This window comes from Littorina saxatilis, linkage group LG1 (genome assembly GCF_037325665.1).
Source record: "Littorina saxatilis isolate snail1 linkage group LG1, US_GU_Lsax_2.0, whole genome shotgun sequence".
Lineage (NCBI taxonomy): Eukaryota > Metazoa > Mollusca > Gastropoda > Littorinimorpha > Littorinidae > Littorina > Littorina saxatilis.
The window spans coordinates 74664816-74686210 of record NC_090245.1 but is presented as its reverse complement, the minus strand read 5'-3'; the positions used below and the strand labels follow the sequence as shown (position 1 = coordinate 74686210).

Here is a 21395-nt window from a genome sequence, read left to right as displayed (position 1 = left end):
GCAAAGTAGAATGTTTTGGTACGATTCATATGTTAATCACGCACCTGCTCCAATGAATTATTTCATATTATATATATTCATGGCCTGTTTGCATCTAAAATCTCAACACAATGGGAATAAAACCAACTTTACATTTATTATTTTCTAATAAATAATTACCCAGGAGCCTTACGAACAAGATGGACGCCCCCATGAAAGCACAGCATTTGGGAAGATCAATCTATCGTTTGGGGTCATTGCTCACTCGGAATAACTCGGGTATTGGTTGATTTTATTTATTTCACTCAAAAACAAGGCTAAATCCAATGGATAGTCAAAATTATTTAAAGTAATGTGGACTTTTTGGTTGAGAAACTGGGTTTTCATGCAGTCGACCTCTGTGGCAGCTTATCCTCTCCTCTTTTGTCCTCTTGATTATCTCCCTTATTTGGACAGTCACAGGGAATTTCAGGTGACCCTAGGCACAAGGAATAGGTATAGTTGAAAGGGACAATGAGTCCTCGCGGCCTTTTTGCAAAGATTGGTTATATTGCAAATTGTATGTGGGTCTGTTATAATGCATGCTCATTTTGAATTTATGTAAGTTGTAGTATTAAGTATGATATGAATGATATGATATGATAAGTGTCAGTGTCACCCATCCTACTCATTTTGTTCATTGACTTCACTGTCAAAATTAAAAAAAACAAGAAAGGTATGCTATTGGAACGTTATATTTATAACAATGCAAAACGTTACGTTCACTGATCTTCAACCAGTCTGTTTGTCTTCAAACATTGGAGGGGCCAATCACTAGCGAGGGGTGTATCAGAAACATGGTTGTCCTCCTGTCCACTTGTTTCTGACACACCCCTCGCAAGTGATTGGCCCTTCCAGTGGTTGTCAGAGGAAACACAAGGGTATTCACTCTTCCACAACCCATACAAACCCAACAGAGTTATTTCAAAAAATGTTTTATTGAGCTCTTTTGTTTGTGTTACTGAGCGGCGTGTCATGTGGACGTTGCAAGCCCCTGGAGCAATTTTTTGATTAGTGCTTTTGTGAACAAGAAACAATTAACAAGTGGCTCTATCCCATCCCCCCCCCCCCCCCCTTTCCCCGTCGCGATATAACCTTGAACGGTTGATAACGACGTTAAACACCAAATAAAGAAAGAAAGAAAGTGTCATGTGGAGGGCTGGCTGGCAATTAAAAATAAAGGCACATGCTTCAGCCGTGTAGACAAAAGAGATAGTCTTTCTCTTGGCCTAATGAAAATGTTTTCTGTGCTTGCAGTTACATAACACATGTACAATTTGACCTTTTTACATTTAGTCAAGTTTTGATTTTCTATTTTTATATTTTTTTATTTTACTTTTTCACTGTGTTTTCTCCCTATTTCAGTATTTGTACTTGAATGAATGTGGCACCTGTATGTTTTTAGTACAATCAAAAGTAACTCCTTTGCTCTTCTTCTTCTTCTTCTTCTGCATTCATGGGCTGCAACTCCCATGTACACTCATGCTTTTGCACAGGTGGGTTTTCCCCCTACATTTATGTGTTTTTGTTACCCACCAATCTCGGACATGCGACATAGATTGCAGACTCTTCTGTGCCAACTTGATCTTAATTCAATTGTGATTGCGTGTACATATGACTATGCAGAGTCAGGATTTGAAGCCTGAACCTTCCACGCGTAATTTCGATGAGTTACGGTAACCACTTGGCTATTGCACTCCTTTGCTCCGGTTTTTTCTTTCTTTTTAGTGGGGACCGCTGGAGAGAGAACCACATGCTTAAGGCTCACTGCAAAGAAACTTCACAATCCTATTGGTTCTTCAAGAAAACCGCTCTTGTTGCCATGCAGACAACTTTCCAATCTTGCTGAACAATTTCAAGCTGCTTCTGATGCAAGGCGGCAACCTGTCAACGTTCACACAGTTTTTAGAACGGAGGAAGATGACCCTGTGAGACATACTTTTAAAATGATATAGAATCAGAAGGCTTGGGGTTCTTGCAAAATGTATTGAAATCAAATAAAGCTCTCAGTCTGCACTGCATACTTTTCACTTAAACTCTTTGTGCTTTAGCTGCCAGGTAGATTCTTTTTACATTTAGTCAAGTTTTGACTAAATGTTTTAACGTAGAGGGGGGAATCGAGACGAGGGTGTACGTGGTGTGTGAAGAGCAATTTAGAGAAAACTACTAGACCAATCTTCATGAAATTTTAGTGGGAGTTCCTGGGTATGATATCCCCAGACGTTTTTTTCATTTTTTTGATAAATGTCTTTGATGACGTCATATCTGGCTTTTCGTGAAAGTTGAGGCGGCACTGTCACGCTCTCATTTTTAAACCAAATTGGTTGAAATTTTGGTCAAGTAATCTTCGACGACGCCCGGACTTTGGTATTGCATTTCAGCTTGGAGGCTTACAAATTGATTAATGAGTTTGCTCATTAAAGTTGTCATTAAAATCAATTTTTCGCAAACAGATTTAAAATTGATTGCATCGTATTCTTCATGACATTCTGAATCTAAAATTATATACATGTTATGTTTACTCTTAAAATGTAATCACAATTAACGAAAATAGATTAATTAGTCTTACGATTAAAATTTAAGAAATCGATCCAAAAATGATTTCATCTTATTCTTTATTGTTTCCTGATTCCAAAAACATATAGATATGATAGGTTGTATTCAAAACAAGCTCAGAAAGTTAACACGAATACAGAAAGCGCGCTTTCCTGCTTTCCGCGCTCTTCTGGCGTGTGCATATCACTGCGTTTTGCACGTGGGAGGTGAGCGATTTCCTTCTCGCGGGGATTGACGAAGCTGTACTGTCTTGGTGAAAAAAATACAGTGCGTTCAGTTTCATTCCGTGAGTTCGACAGCTTGACTAAATGTAGTAATTTCGCCTTACGCGACTTGTTTTTTACTCACTTGAGGATTCAAGTCCAATAAAGAAAAAATTAACGTCGAGATTTTCTCGGATGTAATTGAAGCTATACCTTTTAAAATTTTACACACTGCCAGATTTTGATGATCTCCAGACACGATGTAAGTTTGATTGACCTGTATCAAATTCCAAGGTCACAGTGGGGTCAAGTGTGGGTGACCAAATTGAAAATTATCCATTTGTCAAATATTTATAAGGGTAAAACTTAAAAAAACGTCACATTCTTTTAGAGGCTGATGTCCTTCAGACATGACGCAAGCATGGTAGACTGTAGCCACATTTCAAGGTCACAACTTTTCTTTTTCAGGTCAAAACTGGAACATTTTCATTTTCTTTGATGTGCATGAAGCTAGAGCTAGAATTTCACACACTCCTATGGTTTGATGACCTACAAATATGAAGCAAGTCTTGTTGACCTTCATCAAATTTCAAGGGCACAGTGGGGTCAAGTTCTGGTAAAAAAAAAAAGGAAATCACCATTTTTGTTCATGTCTTTGAAGCTACATCTTTGAAAATTCACATGCTTCCAGGGTTTGATCTCTAGACATGACCTAAGTCTGGTTGATCTTGTTCACATTTCAAGGTCACAAGGGGTCAAGTTCAGGTCAATAAGTCAGAATTTATCATTTTCTTAAATGTTTATGGAGCTAGAGCGCCACATAATTTCTGATTCAAATAGCATAAGACAAAGGTGAGTAATATGAGCATTTGTTTTTCTTCTTAATGTAAATTCAGTTACCGTATCATCTAGACAATTCTGAAATACTCTGTTGTAAGAAAGTTGTAAAGTATAATTTCTGATATATACCAGTTTGTATGTTTGATAATAACATTTATGTTCATTACATTTAGTCAAGTTTTGACTAAATGTTTTAACATAGAGGGGGGAATCGAGACGAGGGTCGTGGTGTATGTGTGTGTGTGTGTGTGTCTGTGTCTGTCTGTCTGTATGTCTGTGTGTGTGTGTAGAGCGATTCAGACTAAACTACTGGGCTGATCTTTATGAAATTTGACATGAGAGTGCCTGGGTATGATATCCCCGGACGTTTTTTTCTTTTTTTCGATAAATACCTTTGATGACGTCATATCCGGCTTTTTGTAAAAGTTGAGGCGGCACTGTCTCACCCTCATTTTTCCATTAAATTGATTGAAATTTTGGCAAAGCAATCTTCGACGAAGGCCGGGGTTTGGTATTGCATTTCAACTTGGTGGCTTAAAAACTAATGAGTGAGTTTGGTCATTAAAAATCGGAAACTTGTAATTAAAATTATTTTTTTATCAAACGATCCAAAAACAATTTCATCTTATTCTTCATCATTTTCTGATTCCAAAAACATATACATATGTTATATTTGGATTAAAAACAAGCTCTGAAAATTAAAAATATAAAAATTATGATCAAAATTAAATTTCCTAAATCGTTTTAAAAACTATTTCATCTTATTCCTTGTCGGTTCCTGATTCCAAAAACATATAGATATGATATGTTTGGATTAAAAACACGCTCAGAAAGTTAAAACGAAGAGAGGTACAGTAAAGCGTGCTATGAAGCACAGCGCAATCGCTACCGCGCCAAACAGGCTCGTCACTTTCACTGCCTTTTGCACTAGCGGCGGACTACGTTCAGTTTCATTCTGTGAGTTCCACAGCTTGACTAAATGTAGTAATTTCGCCTTACGCGACTTGTTTTCTTTTCTTTTCAGATACAACAGTCTTCGGCTCAAGAGGGCCTATTCTACACCGTGCCAGAAGGAGAAGTCAAACGACTTTTTCAGAAAGGCTTGTCTGTTCAGTTTACCAGACAGGTTAGTATACATGGTGGCAGTAAGAGCTTCTTCATTTGAGAGAGACAGTAGATTTGAAATTGATCACACCCTGTTCGGTCGAATTTCGGACAGTTTTGACATTTACTAATTTAAGAGCTCTTCTGACTGAAAGTTTTTTTTGTAGCTAGGACTCTTGGACCTTTATATATTTTCAGTCCAGGTCGGAACGACCTATTATCCTCTTGTTCTGGGAACAACACTGAAAAAACGCATTAAAATGTTTACATGCATATATTATATACTAGAGGAATACCCGGCTTCGCCGGGGTGAATCGCGAGACAGAGACAGACAGCGTGGCGGTTCATCACAATCACCTCTGCAAGCGAAGTCCTGTCAAACGGGATTGAGCATTTTAGAGCTTATTTCTTAGCCCTATATTATCTGTTGTGGCTTCTCAAATGCCAGAACATACAGACAGACGAAAGCCGCTAGACCCCATCACAAACAGAACTCTACAATCAACAGGTTTTTTCCCACACACACACACACAAACACACACACAGAGAAGCCGTATATATATATATGTATATCTATATCTATAAATATATAGAGATAGGTGAGAGTGTATTTTTTGCGTGGCTATAAATTGATTCGACCTTTTCACTTTGACAGTAAGAACAACTTACGGGTGCAAGGGAAGCGTTCTGGACAGCGCAGTGACATTCTAAAAATAGTACCTCAGAAACGGGAATTTGGGGTGAACGGCGCGACAGAGACAGACAGCGTGGCGGTTCACCACAATCACCTTTGAAAGGCGAAGTCCTGTCAAACGGGATTGAGAATTTTTGAGCTTATTTCTTAGCCCTATATCATCTGCTGTGGCTTCTCACATGCCAGAACATACAGACAGACAAAAGCCGCTAGACCCCATCACAAACAGAACTCTATAATACATAGGTTTTTGCCCACACACACACACAAACACACACACACACAGAGAAGCCGTATATATATATGCATATCTGTATCTATAAATATATAGAGATAGGTGAGAGTGTATTTTTCGCGTGGCTATAAATTGATTCGACCTTTTCACTTTGACAGTAAGAACAACTTACGGGTGCAAGGGAAGCGTTGTGGACAGCGCAGTGGACAGCGCAGTGACATTCTAAAAATAATAGTAACTTACAACTGAACGGGAAAGCCACACGAAGGAAGGGAGATAAACGCCAAACACTGGAGAAGATAAGGAAGAGTTACTTATAATGGTGAAATGAACACAAAAACGAAAATGAGTTCAGCGCTGCGCGCTGAGAGCACGTGTTGAAATATCTCATCGATGATATTGTGTCCGGGGTGTAGCTGAATACGGTGTCCAAATTTGAAAAAGATCCACCGAGAACTTTGGCGTTGTGATGTGGTGTAGCGGCTATGGTGTGTCGGTATGGGGGCCCGGGTAAGCTGAGGTGGAACCAAAATAGCTGAGGTGGAACCAAAATCGGTTCCGCGCTGCGCGCTGAGAGCACGTGTTGAAATATCGACCAGGTTGTGTCGTGTCCCGGGTCTACTTGAATATGCCCACCAAATTTGAAGCAGATCCATCGAGAACTTTGGCCGTGCATCGCGCACAGACACACAGACACACAGATACACAGACAGACACACAGACACTAGTCGTATATATATATAGATACGAGTAAATACATGTACACATGCAAGCAGATACACACAAGCATGCAAGTGTTGCCAGACAGACAGACAAGTCTGAGGCAACCAACACACAATTCCTGGCTTATCTTGTCTGTATATGTTTAACCTGTACATGTTTTTCTTGTTGTTTTCAGGTCAAAACCTTCAACGAGACATGTTTCATGGTACGTAAACCAGCGCTTGAGGTGATAGACTGCTTGAAACACTTGGACCTGAACCACCCAGCTCCTCGCTTCTTGCTCTGTATCCTTTCTTCTAGCAGTGTTACTCTCTGCAACATAAGGCTTCCTGCTATGTAAGATTCTAAGCGTTAACTAACTTGCTGACGGGTGCAATGGCCTTGTGGATAAGACGCCAGCCTCCTAAGCGGAAGGTCGTGGGTTCGAATCCTGTTCGCGTCTGGTGGGTTAAAGGTGGAGATTTTTCTTATCTCCCAGGTCAACTTATGTGCACACCTGCTAGTGCCTTATCCCCCTTTGTGTTTACACTCAAGCACAAGACCAGGTGCGCAATGAAAAAATCCTGTAATCAATGCCAGAGTTCGTTGGGTTATAAAAACATGAAAATACCCAGCATGCTTTCCCCGAAAGCGGGGGGATAAAAACAGTCATATACATAAAAGACGTGGGAGTTTCAGTCCAGGAACGAAGAAGAAGACTAACTTGTTCTGCGTTAGTTATTCAACAATGGCTGTGCTGGGGTAATATCAGCAGTACTGCAGTTTATGGATTTATGACTTGCTGTGTTATCATCAACACAGCTGGTATTTTTGATCACTCTAACATGCCTTTAATGTTTGGAGACAAAAACGTTTAACTTTTTGTGTGCTTAATTAGTTACATAGCTAGTATCGGTGAGCTGCAGACATTTAACATGAGGGACGACATGCCTATTTCTGCTTGGCTTATTCTGCATAGTGGGTGATACTGATAGAGAACTGACCCTTGACTTCAGCTCAGATGGTAACAATGGCAGCGGCAAAACACTCACCATGGCTCACATTATCCACTACTGCTATCGCAACAAGTGGTTGATTCTGCATGCACCATGGCGTAAGTGTTACGTTGACTCAGGTTTGCATGTCTGGTCATACTTACTTGAAAACATTATGTGATTGGTTGTCTGATGTTAGAACCACTCTGTGTATTTATGTGTGTGCGTGAGCGTCTGTGTCCACATGCTTGCATATATATATGCAAGTGTGCGTGCGGGAGAACAAAAAAGTATTATAGAGTGAAAAACACTGTGATACTTCTGTAGCTCGGCCCGCAACTAATATTGATTACATTTTATTCCCTCAGCATCAGACTGGAACTGTCGGTATCATGAAACGTCTCCATCACCACACAAAGCTGGCCGCATCGACCTCCCTGTAGAGGCTGCTGAATGGTTGGTCAACTTCCGCTCACAGAATGCAGACTTTGTCAGGGACATCAAGGTAAACAGTCTTACTAAGTTACTGTCCCTACTTACTTATTGATTGATTCATTTATTTATTTATATTATTTGATTTGATTTGGTTATCCATTCTATTGTATTTTATGCATTAATGTATTTACTTTTGGGAGGGGGCCTTGTTTTTAATCTAAGCATGAGAAGATCAGATTTTCAGCCCTTTGCATTTGTGGATCTCATTAACTACACTGATATTGTCCAAAGCACAGATCATAATGCCAAGAACAAAAATTCTATTTTTTTCCCAGCTGACCCTGTTTTTCTCCTCTCGACTTTTGACCCTTCAAAAATGAAAATAAAAATCAAAATTGACAAAAATCTTTTTTTGGGGGCCTAACCATGGTGATGCATTGAAGGCCTTTTGCCTTCCAGAGATTGGTCTGAAGTCAGGATAAAGTAGATTGTCCGCAGAATCGATGAAGTATTCTGTTGCTATGCGAAGTCAGCAGTTCCTAAAACCTGGTCATGACAGATTCATGTCAAGAACATTTATTACCCTTTAGATGACGTGTATCTTTTGAATGATTGCAGCTGAGTCAGCGGTATGTCTGGACAAAGCGAGAAACAGCAGAAGAAGGGAGCCCACTCAACGAAATTGTGGAATTTGTGAGTCACGTTTTTGTTCTCTCTCATATGAAACACAGAAACAAGCAGTATTGTGATGTATTTTCACTGCTTCAGTAAACTAAAAAAACGTAGTATGGCATAAGAAATATTTTCTACTGTAAATCTTCTAGCCTTTTGGTTGAGAAGTCTGAACTGTCGTCTTATGTGTGCTTGGATTTCTGTTTTCTCTTTTTGGTCTAAGATCTACTCTCAGTTTCAAGTTGCCATGATATATTTGTTATTTTGTAACCTTTCAAGTTCTTTGTGCACCCACCTCAATCTCCAGCGCCACCACACCTCCCCTTCCCCAGTTTCAGTCTCTCTGCCTATACCTCTCCCCTTTCCCAGTTTCAGTCTCTTTGCCTATACCACTCCCCTTTCCCAGTTTCAGTTCAGTCTCTCTGCCTGTACCACTCCCCTTTCCCAGTTTCAGTCTCTCTGCCTATACCACTCCCCTTTCCCAGTTTCAGTCTCTCTGCCTATACCACTCCCCTTTCCCAGTTTCAGTCTCTCTGCCTATACCACTCCCCTTTCCCAGTTTCAGTCTCTCTGACTATACCACTCCCCTTTCCCAGTTTCAGTCTATCTAATTTTATCTCCTTCCCCAGTTCAAGTCTCTACCTAAACCCCTCCCTTTCCACAGTTTTAGTCGATCTTTACGTATCCCCTTGCCAGTTTCAGTCTCTCGACCTATACCTATCCCCTTCACCAGTCTCAGTCTATCTTTACCTATTCTCTTCCCCAGTTTTAGTCTATCTATACCCTTCCCCTTCCCCTTTCCCAGTTTCAGTGTATCTGTACCCCTCCCCTTCCTCAGTTTTAGTCTTACTATGTATGCCCCTCTCAACCTTCTTCTCCCCTCTTCCGTATTTCAACCTTTTTATATTTAGTCAAGTTTTGACTAAATATTTTAACATCGAGGGGGAATCGAAACGAGGGTCGTGGTGTATGTGCGTGCGTGTGTGTGTGTGTGTGTGCGTGTGTGTGTGTGTGTGCGTGTGTGTGTGTGTGTGTGTGTAGAGCGATTCAGACTAAACTACTGGACCGATCTTTATGAAATTTGACATGAGAGTTCCTGGGTATGAAATCCCCGAATGTTTTTTTCATTTTTGACTCACATGCGAAGCAAAAGTGAGTCTATGTACTCACCCGAGTCGTACGTCCGTCCGGACGTCCGGACGTCCGGAAAACTTTAACGTTGGATATTTCTTGGACACTATTCAGTCTATCAGTACCAAATTTGGCAAGATGGTGTATGATGACAAGGCCCCAAAAAACATACATAGCATCTTGACCTTGCTTCAAGGTCAAGGTCGCAGGGGCCATAAATGTTGCCTAAAAAACAGCTATTTTTCACATTTTTCCCATTTTCTCTGAAGTTTTTGAGATTGAATACCTCACCTACATATGATATATAGGGCAAAGTAAGCCCCATCTTTTGATACCAGTTTGGTTTACCTTGCTTCAAGGTCAAGGTCATAGGAGCTCTTCAAAGTTGGATTGTATACATATTTTGAAGTGACCTTGACCCTGAACTATGGAAGATAACTGTTTCAAACTTAAAAATTATGTGGGGCACATGTTATGCTTTCATCATGAGACACATTTGGTCACATATGATCAAGGTCAAGGTCACTTTGACCCTTATGAAATGTGACCAAAATAATGTAGTGAACCACTAAAAGTGACCATATCTCATGGTAGAAAGAGCCAATAAGCACCATTGTACTTCCTATGTCTTGAATTAACAGCTTTGTGTTGCATGACCTTGGATGACCTTGACCTTGGGTCAAGGTCACATGTATTTTGGTAGGAAAAATGTGTAAAGCAGTTCTTAGTGTATGATGTCATTGCTAGGTTTAGTTACCCTAAAGGTCGAGGTCAAGCATGTGAGTCGTATGGGCTTTGCCCTTCTTGTTTTGATAAATGTCTTTGATGACGTCATATCCGGCTTTTCGTGAAAGTTGAGGCGGCACTGTCACGCCCTCATTTTTCAACCAAATTGGTTGAAATTTTGGTCAAGTAATCTTCGACGAAGCCCGGGGTTCGGTATTGCATTTCAGCTTGGTGGCTTAAAAATTAATTAATGACTTTGGTCATTAAAAATCTGAAAATTGTAAAAAAAAATAAAAATTTATAAAACGATCCAAATTTACATGTGTCTTATTCTCCATCATTTGCTGATTCCAAAAACATATAAATATGTTATATTCGGATTAAAAACAAGCTCTGAAAATTAAATATATAAAAATTATTATCAAAATATTTTTTTTCGAAATCAATTTAAAAACACTTTCATCTTATTCCTTGTCGGTTCCTGATTCCAAAAATATGTAGATATGATATGTTTGGATTAAAAACACGCTCAGAAAGTTAAAACGAAGAGAAAAGCGTGCTATCCTTCTCAGCGCAACGAATACCCCGCTCTTCTTGTTGTAACCGGAGCCCTAGACTGAGAGGGTCCGTATCCTCATTAATTGTTCTCAGGGGGAGGCTGAAGATTGCCGAGGAGAGCAACCTTTACTCTAGCCCTATGTAATGTAGCTGCACAATCAGTCTAGTCTATGCCTCGCGTTGTGTTCAATACATGTGCCTACAATACTAGCCGACCTCGGTATTCAGAGGAAACCCTGTGTGTTTCTTAGTGATCTAGACTGTGTGTTACATAAATATTGTGATATGTGTTTTGGATGTTAGAGTTTGCCACGTACAGTACAGTTTTAACAACACATGTTTACAGGACAACAGTCAAGGAGAGGCAGAAGTTACAATACATGACACGAAAGCAAGCTCACACACTTACGTTCGTTCACCGACACACGCATGTTCACGCTCACCTCTCGTACGTACAGTGATGTTCACCATAACTCATAGGAAACAGTTACAAGGTTTTATTTTACACTATATTACATGAAAAGCAAGTAACAAACCCATCAAACAAAGCACCAAACAATCCTTCAATCAGTCTTACCTAGCGTTTACCCTAACTCCGATTAATAACTAACACCTACGGCTCCTTTCTTATGTATGCCTATCTCGTTCCTGCTGGCTCTGTTTCACACACAAGACAGACACGGCAACAACACGTAGACTCAACACTGAAAGACAGAACGAACATGCAAACGTTCAGCATTTAAATGCAACGCTGAAAGACAACGATCAAGCAAAACACACAGCATTAATTTTATTCAACGCTGAGAGACAACGATCAAGCAAGACACACAGCATTTGTTCAACGCTGAGAGACAACAAACAAGCAAAACACACAGCATTTGTTCAACGCTGAGAGACAACAAACAAGCAAAACACACAGCATTTGTTCAACGCTGAGAGACAACAAACAAGCAAGACACACAGCATTTGTTCAACGCTGAGAGACAACAAACAAGCAAGACACACAGCATTTGTTCAACGCTGAGAGACAACAAACAAGCAAAACACACAGCATTTGTTCAACGCTGAGAGACAACAAACAAGCAAGACACACAGCATTTGTTCAACGCTGAGAGACAACAAACAAGCAAGACACACAGCATTTGTTCAACGCTGAGAGACAACAAACAAGCAAAACACACAGCATTTGTTCAACGCTGAGAGACAACAAACAAGCAAAACACACAGCATTTGTTCAACGCTGAGAGACAACGATCAAGCAAAACACACAGCATTTGTTCAACGCTGAGAGACAACAAACAAGCAAGACACACAGCATTTGTTCAACGCTGAGAGACAACAAACAAGCAAAACACACAGCATTTGTTCAACGCTGAGAGACAAAACGAACTACGAAACAGAGACATAGTACACACTTGTGCAGCGTGTAAGAAAGAGAGAGAAAAAGACGAGGGAAAGAGAGCAAGCACTTATTCAGCGCTGACTGACGAGACTCGCAGAGCCGGCCTCTTTTATAGTCTCTCAAAGACTCGGTACTAATCTTCTGTGATCGCTGTGGGCTGGCTGTGAGGGAGGGGATGGGGGTATCTACAGGAAAGGTGGGGGTGACTAGAAGGAAGGTGGGGTCACTGAGTACCTGCAACTCTGAGCTAGTAGGGCTCTCCCGCTACATTGTCAATTCCACGGGCACTGCCTTTGCCACGGGCGGTGGAGTGACGATGCTACGAGTATACGGTCTTGCTGCGTTGCGTTGCGTTCAGTTTCATTCTGTAAGTTCGACAGCTACTTGACTAAATATTGTATTTTCGCCTTACGCGACTTGTTTTTCTTTGTGGGGGTTGTTTTCATTGGGGGGTTTTGTTTTGTTTTTGTAGGTGTACAATTTCATGCTCTTGTGTCGGAAAATAATAAATCTGCCAATTTTTTTTCACATGATTCATCTGGTGTTTGTTTTGTGTGAATAAGGGTTTGAACAGGATGAAGTTTGCATCAGACTGTGTTGGGGCAATCTTGAAGGAAGTTCGTAACCAGGCAGCCATGCACAAGTAAGTTTTTTTTTATCTCTTACCTTTTATTTTTCGGAAAAAATCCAAAAAAGGTAGACTGCTAATGTCAGACTTGGCCTGGTTACTCATGGAATGTAAACATGTTTTCTTTTTATTTAAATGTGAACACAGTATGAAATGGTCAATATGACTTGTGATGATAAACAAAATTTGAGAAGATTTGACAGTGTGAATAATGACATCACATACAAATTCTGTCACTTCCTATTCATGCCTCCTGAGGAAATGACAAAGAGTTTTGAGAATGAAGTTTGCCTCTGTGAAATTGTCATTTCACATTCTCAGTTGTGAAAAATTACATGTTAGGTCAGTCTGAGGCTGTGCATGTGTTGGTATCGCTTGTAACCGACAGTGTCTGTTTTTGTGTGTGTATTTTTTTTATTCTGTTTTGAATTAAATGTTTTATAAGTAACAGAAATGGGAATTGTCCGCCGAAAGGCAAATTTCCGCCGAATTGTTTTTTTGTTCCGCCGAAAAAAAAAATGGGGGAGGCAAAAATGGTTATAAAAACTGAATTAAATGGCAAACTTGGAGCTAAGATGACACCAAATTGCACCATTTGGGTTCTTTGGAGAGAAAAAAATTCCGGGGGGGCATGCCCCCCCGGACCCCCCTAGTAAGGCTAGGTGCTTCGCGCCGTCGATTTTGTTATTACTTAAAAATTTTTAGCCTTTTTACAATTTTTAATTCCCATGCCTGAAGTAACCATGTCTTGTCTTTCAGTTTCATTTGATATTTTTAATGAATGTTGTAATATTTCAATAGGATGAGAGTTAATATTTCCTTGCATGTCTCATGTTTTGTAGTGTTAATGATGTTTCAGAATCAAGGTGTTGGTAGCAGTGGACGGAGTTAATGCTTTCTGGAACATGACTACCATCAAGAACCCAGAGAGAGAATTGGTATGCATGTGTGTGTGTGTGTCACATGAGTGTGTGTGTGTGTGTTATTGTGTGTGTGTGTTTGTGTGTGTGTGTGTGTGTGTGTGTGTGTGTGTGTGTGTGTGCTAGTTGATGTTTTCTGGAACATGACTACCATCAAGAGCCCAGAGAGAGAATTGGTATGCATATGTTCTGCGCGAACTTAGAATCCGGTTTCATTCTAGAATGGACCGGGTCCAGGTTGGAATTCTAACCCTGCGCAAGTACAGGGGTGCCATTCTAGAATGAAACCCTTGTTGCTGGTCCATTCTAGAATCGGCCGTGCGCAAGGTTGGAATTTGGGTCCAAGTTGGAATGGTCATTTCAGTTAGACTATCACACAACCAAAGCCACAAATGTGGATTTTCTGTTTGTTTTTGTTTTTTGTGTGTTTGGTTGGGTGTTTTTTTCGGGTTTTTTACACTTTACTCAAAGACATCGTGAATTGGGATTGTGATGTTCTGAAAGTGATTACGATTTTGAGAGACACTCAGCACTGATCGCTACGAACGGAAATTTCCGGACTGACAGTGTTTTGCCGATCTCGCTTGTAACTTTTAATCTTATTCATACACATGAAGTTGGTCTTCTGAATTGTGAAGATATAATGTCAACTTTTTTTTAAACCTGTGACAACAGCTCTATAACTCACTCTGTCCTTCTGTTGGTCTGTCTGTCGGTTAGTCGGTCTGACCGTCTGTCTGTCTGTCTGTCAAAACAATTGTCAAAAAACCGGACATTTCCGAGAGGGAGACAGCGCTGACATTGCAAGCGGCCGCAACCGGCTCTCATCACAAAAACAACTGCCCTGCAAACAATACCGCCCTGGTAGTCCCCCTTGCTATGGTCTGCCTTTGTTTATTGCGTACTCAGGAGTGTCAACTTTCTTGACATGACATGACATCGCAAGATCGCCAAAGGATTTTTTTCAGGGGTAGACAAATCAGCCCCATTTTATCAAAGGGAAGGTGCAGGTGGAGATAATTCAAGGGAAGACAACTCTGTCTTACCTACAAACATTACGGCCCCCTTTATTCAAGGGTTTCATTCTAGAATGGCACCCCTGTACTTGCGCAGGGTTAGAATTCCAACCTGGACCCGGTCCATTCTAGAATGAAACCGGATTCTAAGTTCGCGCAGAACACATACGAGTGTGTGTGTCACGTGTGTGTCACGTGTGTGTGTGTGTGTGTGTGTGTGTGTGTGTGCCAGTTGATGTTTTATGGAACATGACTACCATCAAGAACCCAGAGAGAGAATTGGTATGCGTACTTGTGTGTGTGTGTTTTATTGTGTGTGTGTGTGTTATTGTGTGTGTGTGTTTGTGTGTGTTTTCTGATCGACTGATTGATTGTTAATGCATTTTCAGCTGACGGCAGACCAACTTTCATTAGTTCACAACTATAAGAAGATGCTGCTTTCAAATTGGGTAAGTAAAAATAATTCTTGCTGCCTATTGTCATTGCTTACAGATGAATCTGATAAAGAAGATAGTGGCAACATAAAAGAAAATGTGTGAGCTTAATTTTAGAAACGAACTTAGGACTTCTTCTTCTTCTTCTTCTGCGTTCCCGGGAACTTAGGACAATCATTTTTATTTCAGAAGCTTCTCCATCTATAGAAGATCCTCATTTCAGATGTGAAATTAAAATTAAAGACTGAGGAGTATTCATGCAGACAACAACAGCAAGGACAGTTTGAAACTATCATATTCATGTACCAGCATGCACTGTATAATGTGTGTTTTTTTGTGGCTTTTAAAAATGTTGTTAACTATTGTTTCACCAGACTCATGGGGCAATTGTGTGCTCTGTGGATGCATTTGCCAATGCCAGGGATCACAGGGAGAAACACTACCCCCATTACCTGCTGGGGAAAGAGGTATGTATGATCACTTCAGTACGCCACTGAATAATGTTAACTATGAGGCATGCGACACACATAGCAAATGGAAGTATGCATGTATGTGTATATCTCCACACTTATCCCATGACCTGCCTCTTTGTCTCTGTTAGCTGAGGAGGTGATTATTCTGGATTATCCATCACAACCATATGGATTATCCATCACAACCGAGTCTCGATCTCACCTGTCATTGGTCATTGTCTTTGATCTCGGAGTACAATTGAATAATTTATATAGGTCATCGGCATATTTATCGTTAACTCGGACACTACTTTTTTTAGCAAAACGATTGAAATATTCTGCGGTATAAAAGTCGAACTCACGTTTAGTTAACGATCTACATACATTTTAACATTGAAGAAATAAAGAAAACAACAAAGAATACACATAATCTGCTGGGGTGAAAAGTGCTGAGTGAAGATTATGAGTTGGCCGAAGCGGTGAGAGAGATAGAGAGAGTGATAGACACAGACAGTGATTCAAGGTGCGCAACTCTAGTACTCTTCATCGGCAACCGCTTAGATCAATCCCGACAACAAAATCCTGATTCAAAATCCTGAGCGACGAAATAAGAATTACAGCAGTCCCTCTCATGAACGGACACCCTTGGGCCATAGCAAAACTGTCCGTACATTGCAGGTGTCCGGTCACGGGAGGGGTGACCACACCACCCCCTCCGCCATACATTCACACAGAGACACACAAACAACAGGATTGAGTCTATGCTAATCACTTCTTGTGGCTACTAAACAATAACAATAAACTCCTAATACTTCTTTAAACGTTCTGTAAAAATGATTTATAATTGTATGAAAAGTGTTGAAAAGAAGAGATAAAATAAATCCTCAAGGCAGTGAACACACTCACCATGCACTGACATACGAAAGCAGCCACACAAACACAGCACAGAGGAGCGTGTGCAGATGCTTTGAAAGAATAAGCTTGAAAACCAGTTTGAAGAAATAGCAGCAGATAGAGCTGCATGTCATAGTCATGTAATTTATTTTCTTCTTGTCTGGCTTTATTGACTGCATGCCGATCATGTGGCATGGCAGTGACTTTTCAGTCGGAAATACACTGTACATAACACAGCTCCCACTCTCCCTCACTAATGCCTACCCCAAGCCGTGACAACTGATGCTTGGAAATTGTGTGGAAGAGTACACCTCTCTATTTCTCTCCAATGCTCTTCCTGCTGACATGTAGTGACACCGGACACCCCACAGAGTTTAGCCAGCTACCTCTCCAACCCCCCTCCCCCCTCCCTCTCTCTCACTCCCTCCAGCCATGTACTGTTTGGGGCTGTGGCCAGAGAGGCCAGCTGCACTGTTCACTCAGAGCAAAACCAGTTGACTGTGTCGTAACTTTTGACAAAGCAAGACAACTGAAGGGTTCACAGATTAGGCAACCGACTCACTGGTCAAGGCTGAGGGGAAACAAGAGTATCTTGTCAATGAAAGAGGTTACACACAGACACACGATGCTGAGAACTGTGGCCGTTTTTCACTCTCTTTCGCTCAGGACCTTCATCGACTGTACATGTGGTTTCTGTTGTTATGTCCAACAGACAAGAATAAAGAGCACAGTGCAGTTTCATGTTGGCATCTTCGCATGTACTCCACTCCTGACCAAAACTACCCCCCCCTCCCCCCTCCTCCTGATGGGTACACGTGCACTCAAGTTATCAGTGACTGTCATCACACCATTGCGGCTGTGATCTTTGTACCAAGAGCCGGACTGCTCTGTTATCGATTTTGTTGTGGTGAAAATTTGACGATGGTCTGTCCGTACATTGGAGGTATGACGTTTAAGGGGGGGCAAATATAGAAGGAAAACACTCCGTGCCGAGCAAATGTGTCCGTACATGACAGGTGTCCGCTCACGCCGGGAGCCGTACATTGCAGGGACAGCTGTAAACTAAAACAGTATGCTTACAGTTTTGTTCATTTGCTATCGCTTTTAGAGCATTGATTGCTAAATCTGGTTCAACAGAACAAGGCTGTCCCATCTGTCGTCTGCTGCAGATCTGTCTACAGAAATACAGGCTAAGCTTACTGATCAAGTTGACCAGCAACATGGAAATTGCCACTTACAAAGTTGGAGATACGGTTAAAATAAAAGGTGGCGAAGAAGGTCGGATCTTGCGTGTGTTATTTTTCAATTTTAAAGTAAACAACGGTGTGTAGGTTCAGATCATGCAGGCAGATAGATTTACAAGTTTTGACCTACATTGAATAGACCAGCAGAACAAATCTAAGCTTACCGCAGTACAGTATGTACAGATAACTTACTGGCCTAAGACTGAAAGCCAGGCGTCAAAGTAAGGCTCACCTAAATGACGATTGAAGAAGTAAGTAATCCAAATTTGAGCACTGAAGCACAACAGCTCGAATAAGCACAAATTCAGCAATCATCCTCATCGCTTGTAAAATCACACACTCGCAGTCTTTTTGGCGTAATGCCTCTGACAACCGACTTGGGTCACCGACTGAAACCGGCCGGTAACTGCACAGTTTTGAATGCATTGAACTGCGCAATCTCTGTAATTCGTTTTCTTAAGCAGTATTGATGACTAAATACAAAAGCAGACGTTTTATGGCGCGTTTACCGAAAAGACAAAAGGGGACTTGTTTCTCGTTTCGCACATGAATTTGATGACACGATTTGCGGTTGCTGAAGGTTTGGCCAGCAGAAAACAGGCACTCGCAGAGTTTGTGTCAAAAAGTGGTGTTTTTTAATGAAAACATCGGAGTAATGGGATAAAAAGCTTACACACCTCGTCCTAAATATCGTGCATATTTTCCCTCGGGTCGATTTCCAGGTATTACCTCGCCAGAGGCTCGGTAATATCTGAAAATCGACCCTAGGGAAAATATGAACGATATTTAGAACTCGGAGTGTGTAACCTATATATACACACACGCTTGCACACTCGATCATACACATTTCTTTTTCTCTTTCTCTTCTAGTCCTAATTGCTCTCTCTCTCTCTCTCTCTCTCTCTCTCTCTCTCTCTCTCTCTCTCTCTCTCTCTCTCTCTCTCTCTCTCTCACACACACACACACACACACACACACACACACACACACACACACACATTAACACACACACACACACACACACACAGATTCACACAAACGAGCTCATCTTCACTGCACTTAGCTCTGTTCTTTGGATTCATTTCTGGTGTTCCAGCTATGTCTGTGCATTATACACCTTGTAAAATCATGTTTCAGGGCTACAAGTGGCTTGATCCATTTGTCCCAGTCCATGTCCCAGACTACTCAGAGAAAGAAGCCTACAGCTGTATAGAGTATTACCTTGACCGCAACTGGATACAGCATGAAGCAGGTTAGTTTGAACACCTTTTGCATTTGGTATGATCAGTTAAAACGGACCTTCTTTAGACAGTGAAACCCCCCTTTTAAAACACACCAATTTAAGACTTCTTCCCTTTTAAGACTTTGTTTTCTCAGACTTTCTGTTCATGTCCTTTGTAAATGTACCCCCTTTAAAACAAAAGCTCCTTTTAAGACCTGATTCTATCAGTTTTTAGAGGTCTTAAAAGGGGGGTTCCACTGTAGTACCTTCACCCTGCCAGTTGCAGGAAAGGGGGAGGTGATGAAGTGTGTGTGAGGAGAATAAGGGGAGGGGGAGGAGATGAGACATGTATGTAAACGTTGGCTGTTATACTTGTACATGTACTATGTATACCTCCTTTGAGGCATACAGGCAGGTACATGTAGCAAACATTACATATTTCACCAGCTAATATTCTCTATTTTATGCATGAAAGGAAATTTGTAAGGTAAAAAACAATACCCTTGTGCTCTGGGATCTCTCTCTCTCTCTCTCTCTCTCTCTCTCTCTCTCTCTCTCTCTCTCTCTCTCTCTCTCTCTCTCTCTCTCTCTCTCTCTCTCTCTCTCTCTCTCTCTCTCTCTCTCTCTCTCCCCCCCCCCCCAAGGACAGATTGTAAAAAAGGCCCAGCCTGAAATCTTTATCCTTGTAAAAAAGACCCAGCCTGAAATCTTTATCCTTGTAAAATAAAGTTCAGTCTCAATCTCTCTCTGCAAATTTTTTTTTATAATCATGGTTTTGTTTATTTTCAGCTCAAACTGAGGAGGGAAAAAAGGAACTGATCTTTCTGAGCAACAGGAATCCCTTCCAGCTGATGAGGATATGCTCATCAAAATGAGAACCATTTGGATTCTTGTCGACTTGTGGACCAGGACAAACTTTTCACAGATTGGACTGCAGATTGAACACTGAAAACACAATAACACTAACAGATTGTACAGGTGTGCTTTCAGACTTTTGTAAGAGAAAGTTGTAACCCTTGGGTTATGTTGAGAGTTGAGGAATCTAACCTAACTCCTGTTGTACATAAAGAAAGGTAGTCGCATAAAGATGCATGCCTGATCTGACAGAAGTCAAACTGAATAGACTGAGGAAAATAGTCTTGTATGTGTAAGAGTTCTGTGATATGTATGTGTGTGTGTTTGCTTTTGTGTGTGTGTGGTTGTTTGTGTGTGTGTGTGTTCATTCACGAGCATGTGTTTGGATGTGTGTGTGTGAGCATACATATATGCACATGTGTGTGTGTGTGTGTGTGTGTGTGTGTGTGTGTGTAAGCCATATTTTTAAAACTCTATACCACATTATACACAAAACCGTACTATGCATGACAGACATCACAATTTGAATCAATACTACACATCACAGTGCTTTAGTGTACACTCAAACACTCACACACACCCACACACACACCTAGCTTTCACCTAAATATGAAGCCAACTGTGCAACAGACTGCAAGATGGTAAGAGTAGGGTTTGATTCTTAACTACCTAAGCAGGAGACGAATGTTGGTGGCTTCCGTTGATGATGAAGGGTGAGAACTTTAAACACACGCTATGTGGAACACATAATGCTTGAACTCGAAGCTACACCACACAAGACACCACAACAGAATTATTGTAAAAGTAAAGCTCTGGCCACAATGAACACGCCACGGTGTCAAAAACGTGGCCCAAATTTAATCACAAAAATGTATGCACGGCTGAATGGTAAAGCTGTCAACAACAAAAAACATTCCCAATTATTGTGCTGGAGAAAATCTACCTAACCCATAAAGTTAGCAAATGTAAAGTGCAATTAAGGCAAAATAATATTTGCCATCATCATAGTTTCACAAGTGTCACGACCGTTACGTTGTATCTATTTATGTCTCGAACACCAATGTGCGTGGTATAACCCAGCTCTCTTAGGATGTATCGCTTCAAAAAGCTGTCGGATTTCTGACGTAAATGCTCCATGGAACGGAAGTTAACTCTTTTTTCAAATTTGGTACCAACTCAATGAAAATGACAATGTTCCTGATACAAGTACGACCGTTATGGGCCACACACACAAAATGGACATTGACATTTTTCTTGGATGTTTATGAAGTTCGACTCGTGAAACTTCACAAGAAAATAGCCACTAATATGATGCAAGTATGGTCGACCTTCATCAACTTTCAAGGTGACGGCGGGGTCTAACTTAGGTTAAAAACAAGTCGCGAAAGGCGAAATTACTACATGTCAAGCTGTGGAACTCGCAGAATGAAACTGAACGCACTGCATTTTTTCACAATA

At 40.9% G+C, this 21395-nt stretch overlaps 1 protein-coding gene across 1 annotated transcript; it reads left to right on the top strand.

Moving 5' to 3' along the window:
• The first annotated feature begins 164 nt into the window (after positions 1-164).
• Positions 165-20220, top strand: LOC138979090 (small ribosomal subunit protein mS29-like). The gene is made up of 13 exons (XM_070351905.1): positions 165-258; positions 1747-1946; positions 4642-4743; positions 6550-6658; positions 7375-7467; positions 7717-7853; positions 8402-8476; positions 12836-12915; positions 13760-13838; positions 15226-15285; positions 15645-15737; positions 18998-19112; positions 19872-20220. Exons 1-13 carry the CDS (start codon positions 180-182, stop codon positions 19955-19957), a joined length of 1308 nt encoding a protein of 435 aa, XP_070208006.1. The 5' UTR covers positions 165-179; the 3' UTR covers positions 19958-20220.
• Positions 20221-21395: the final 1175 nt, after the last annotated feature.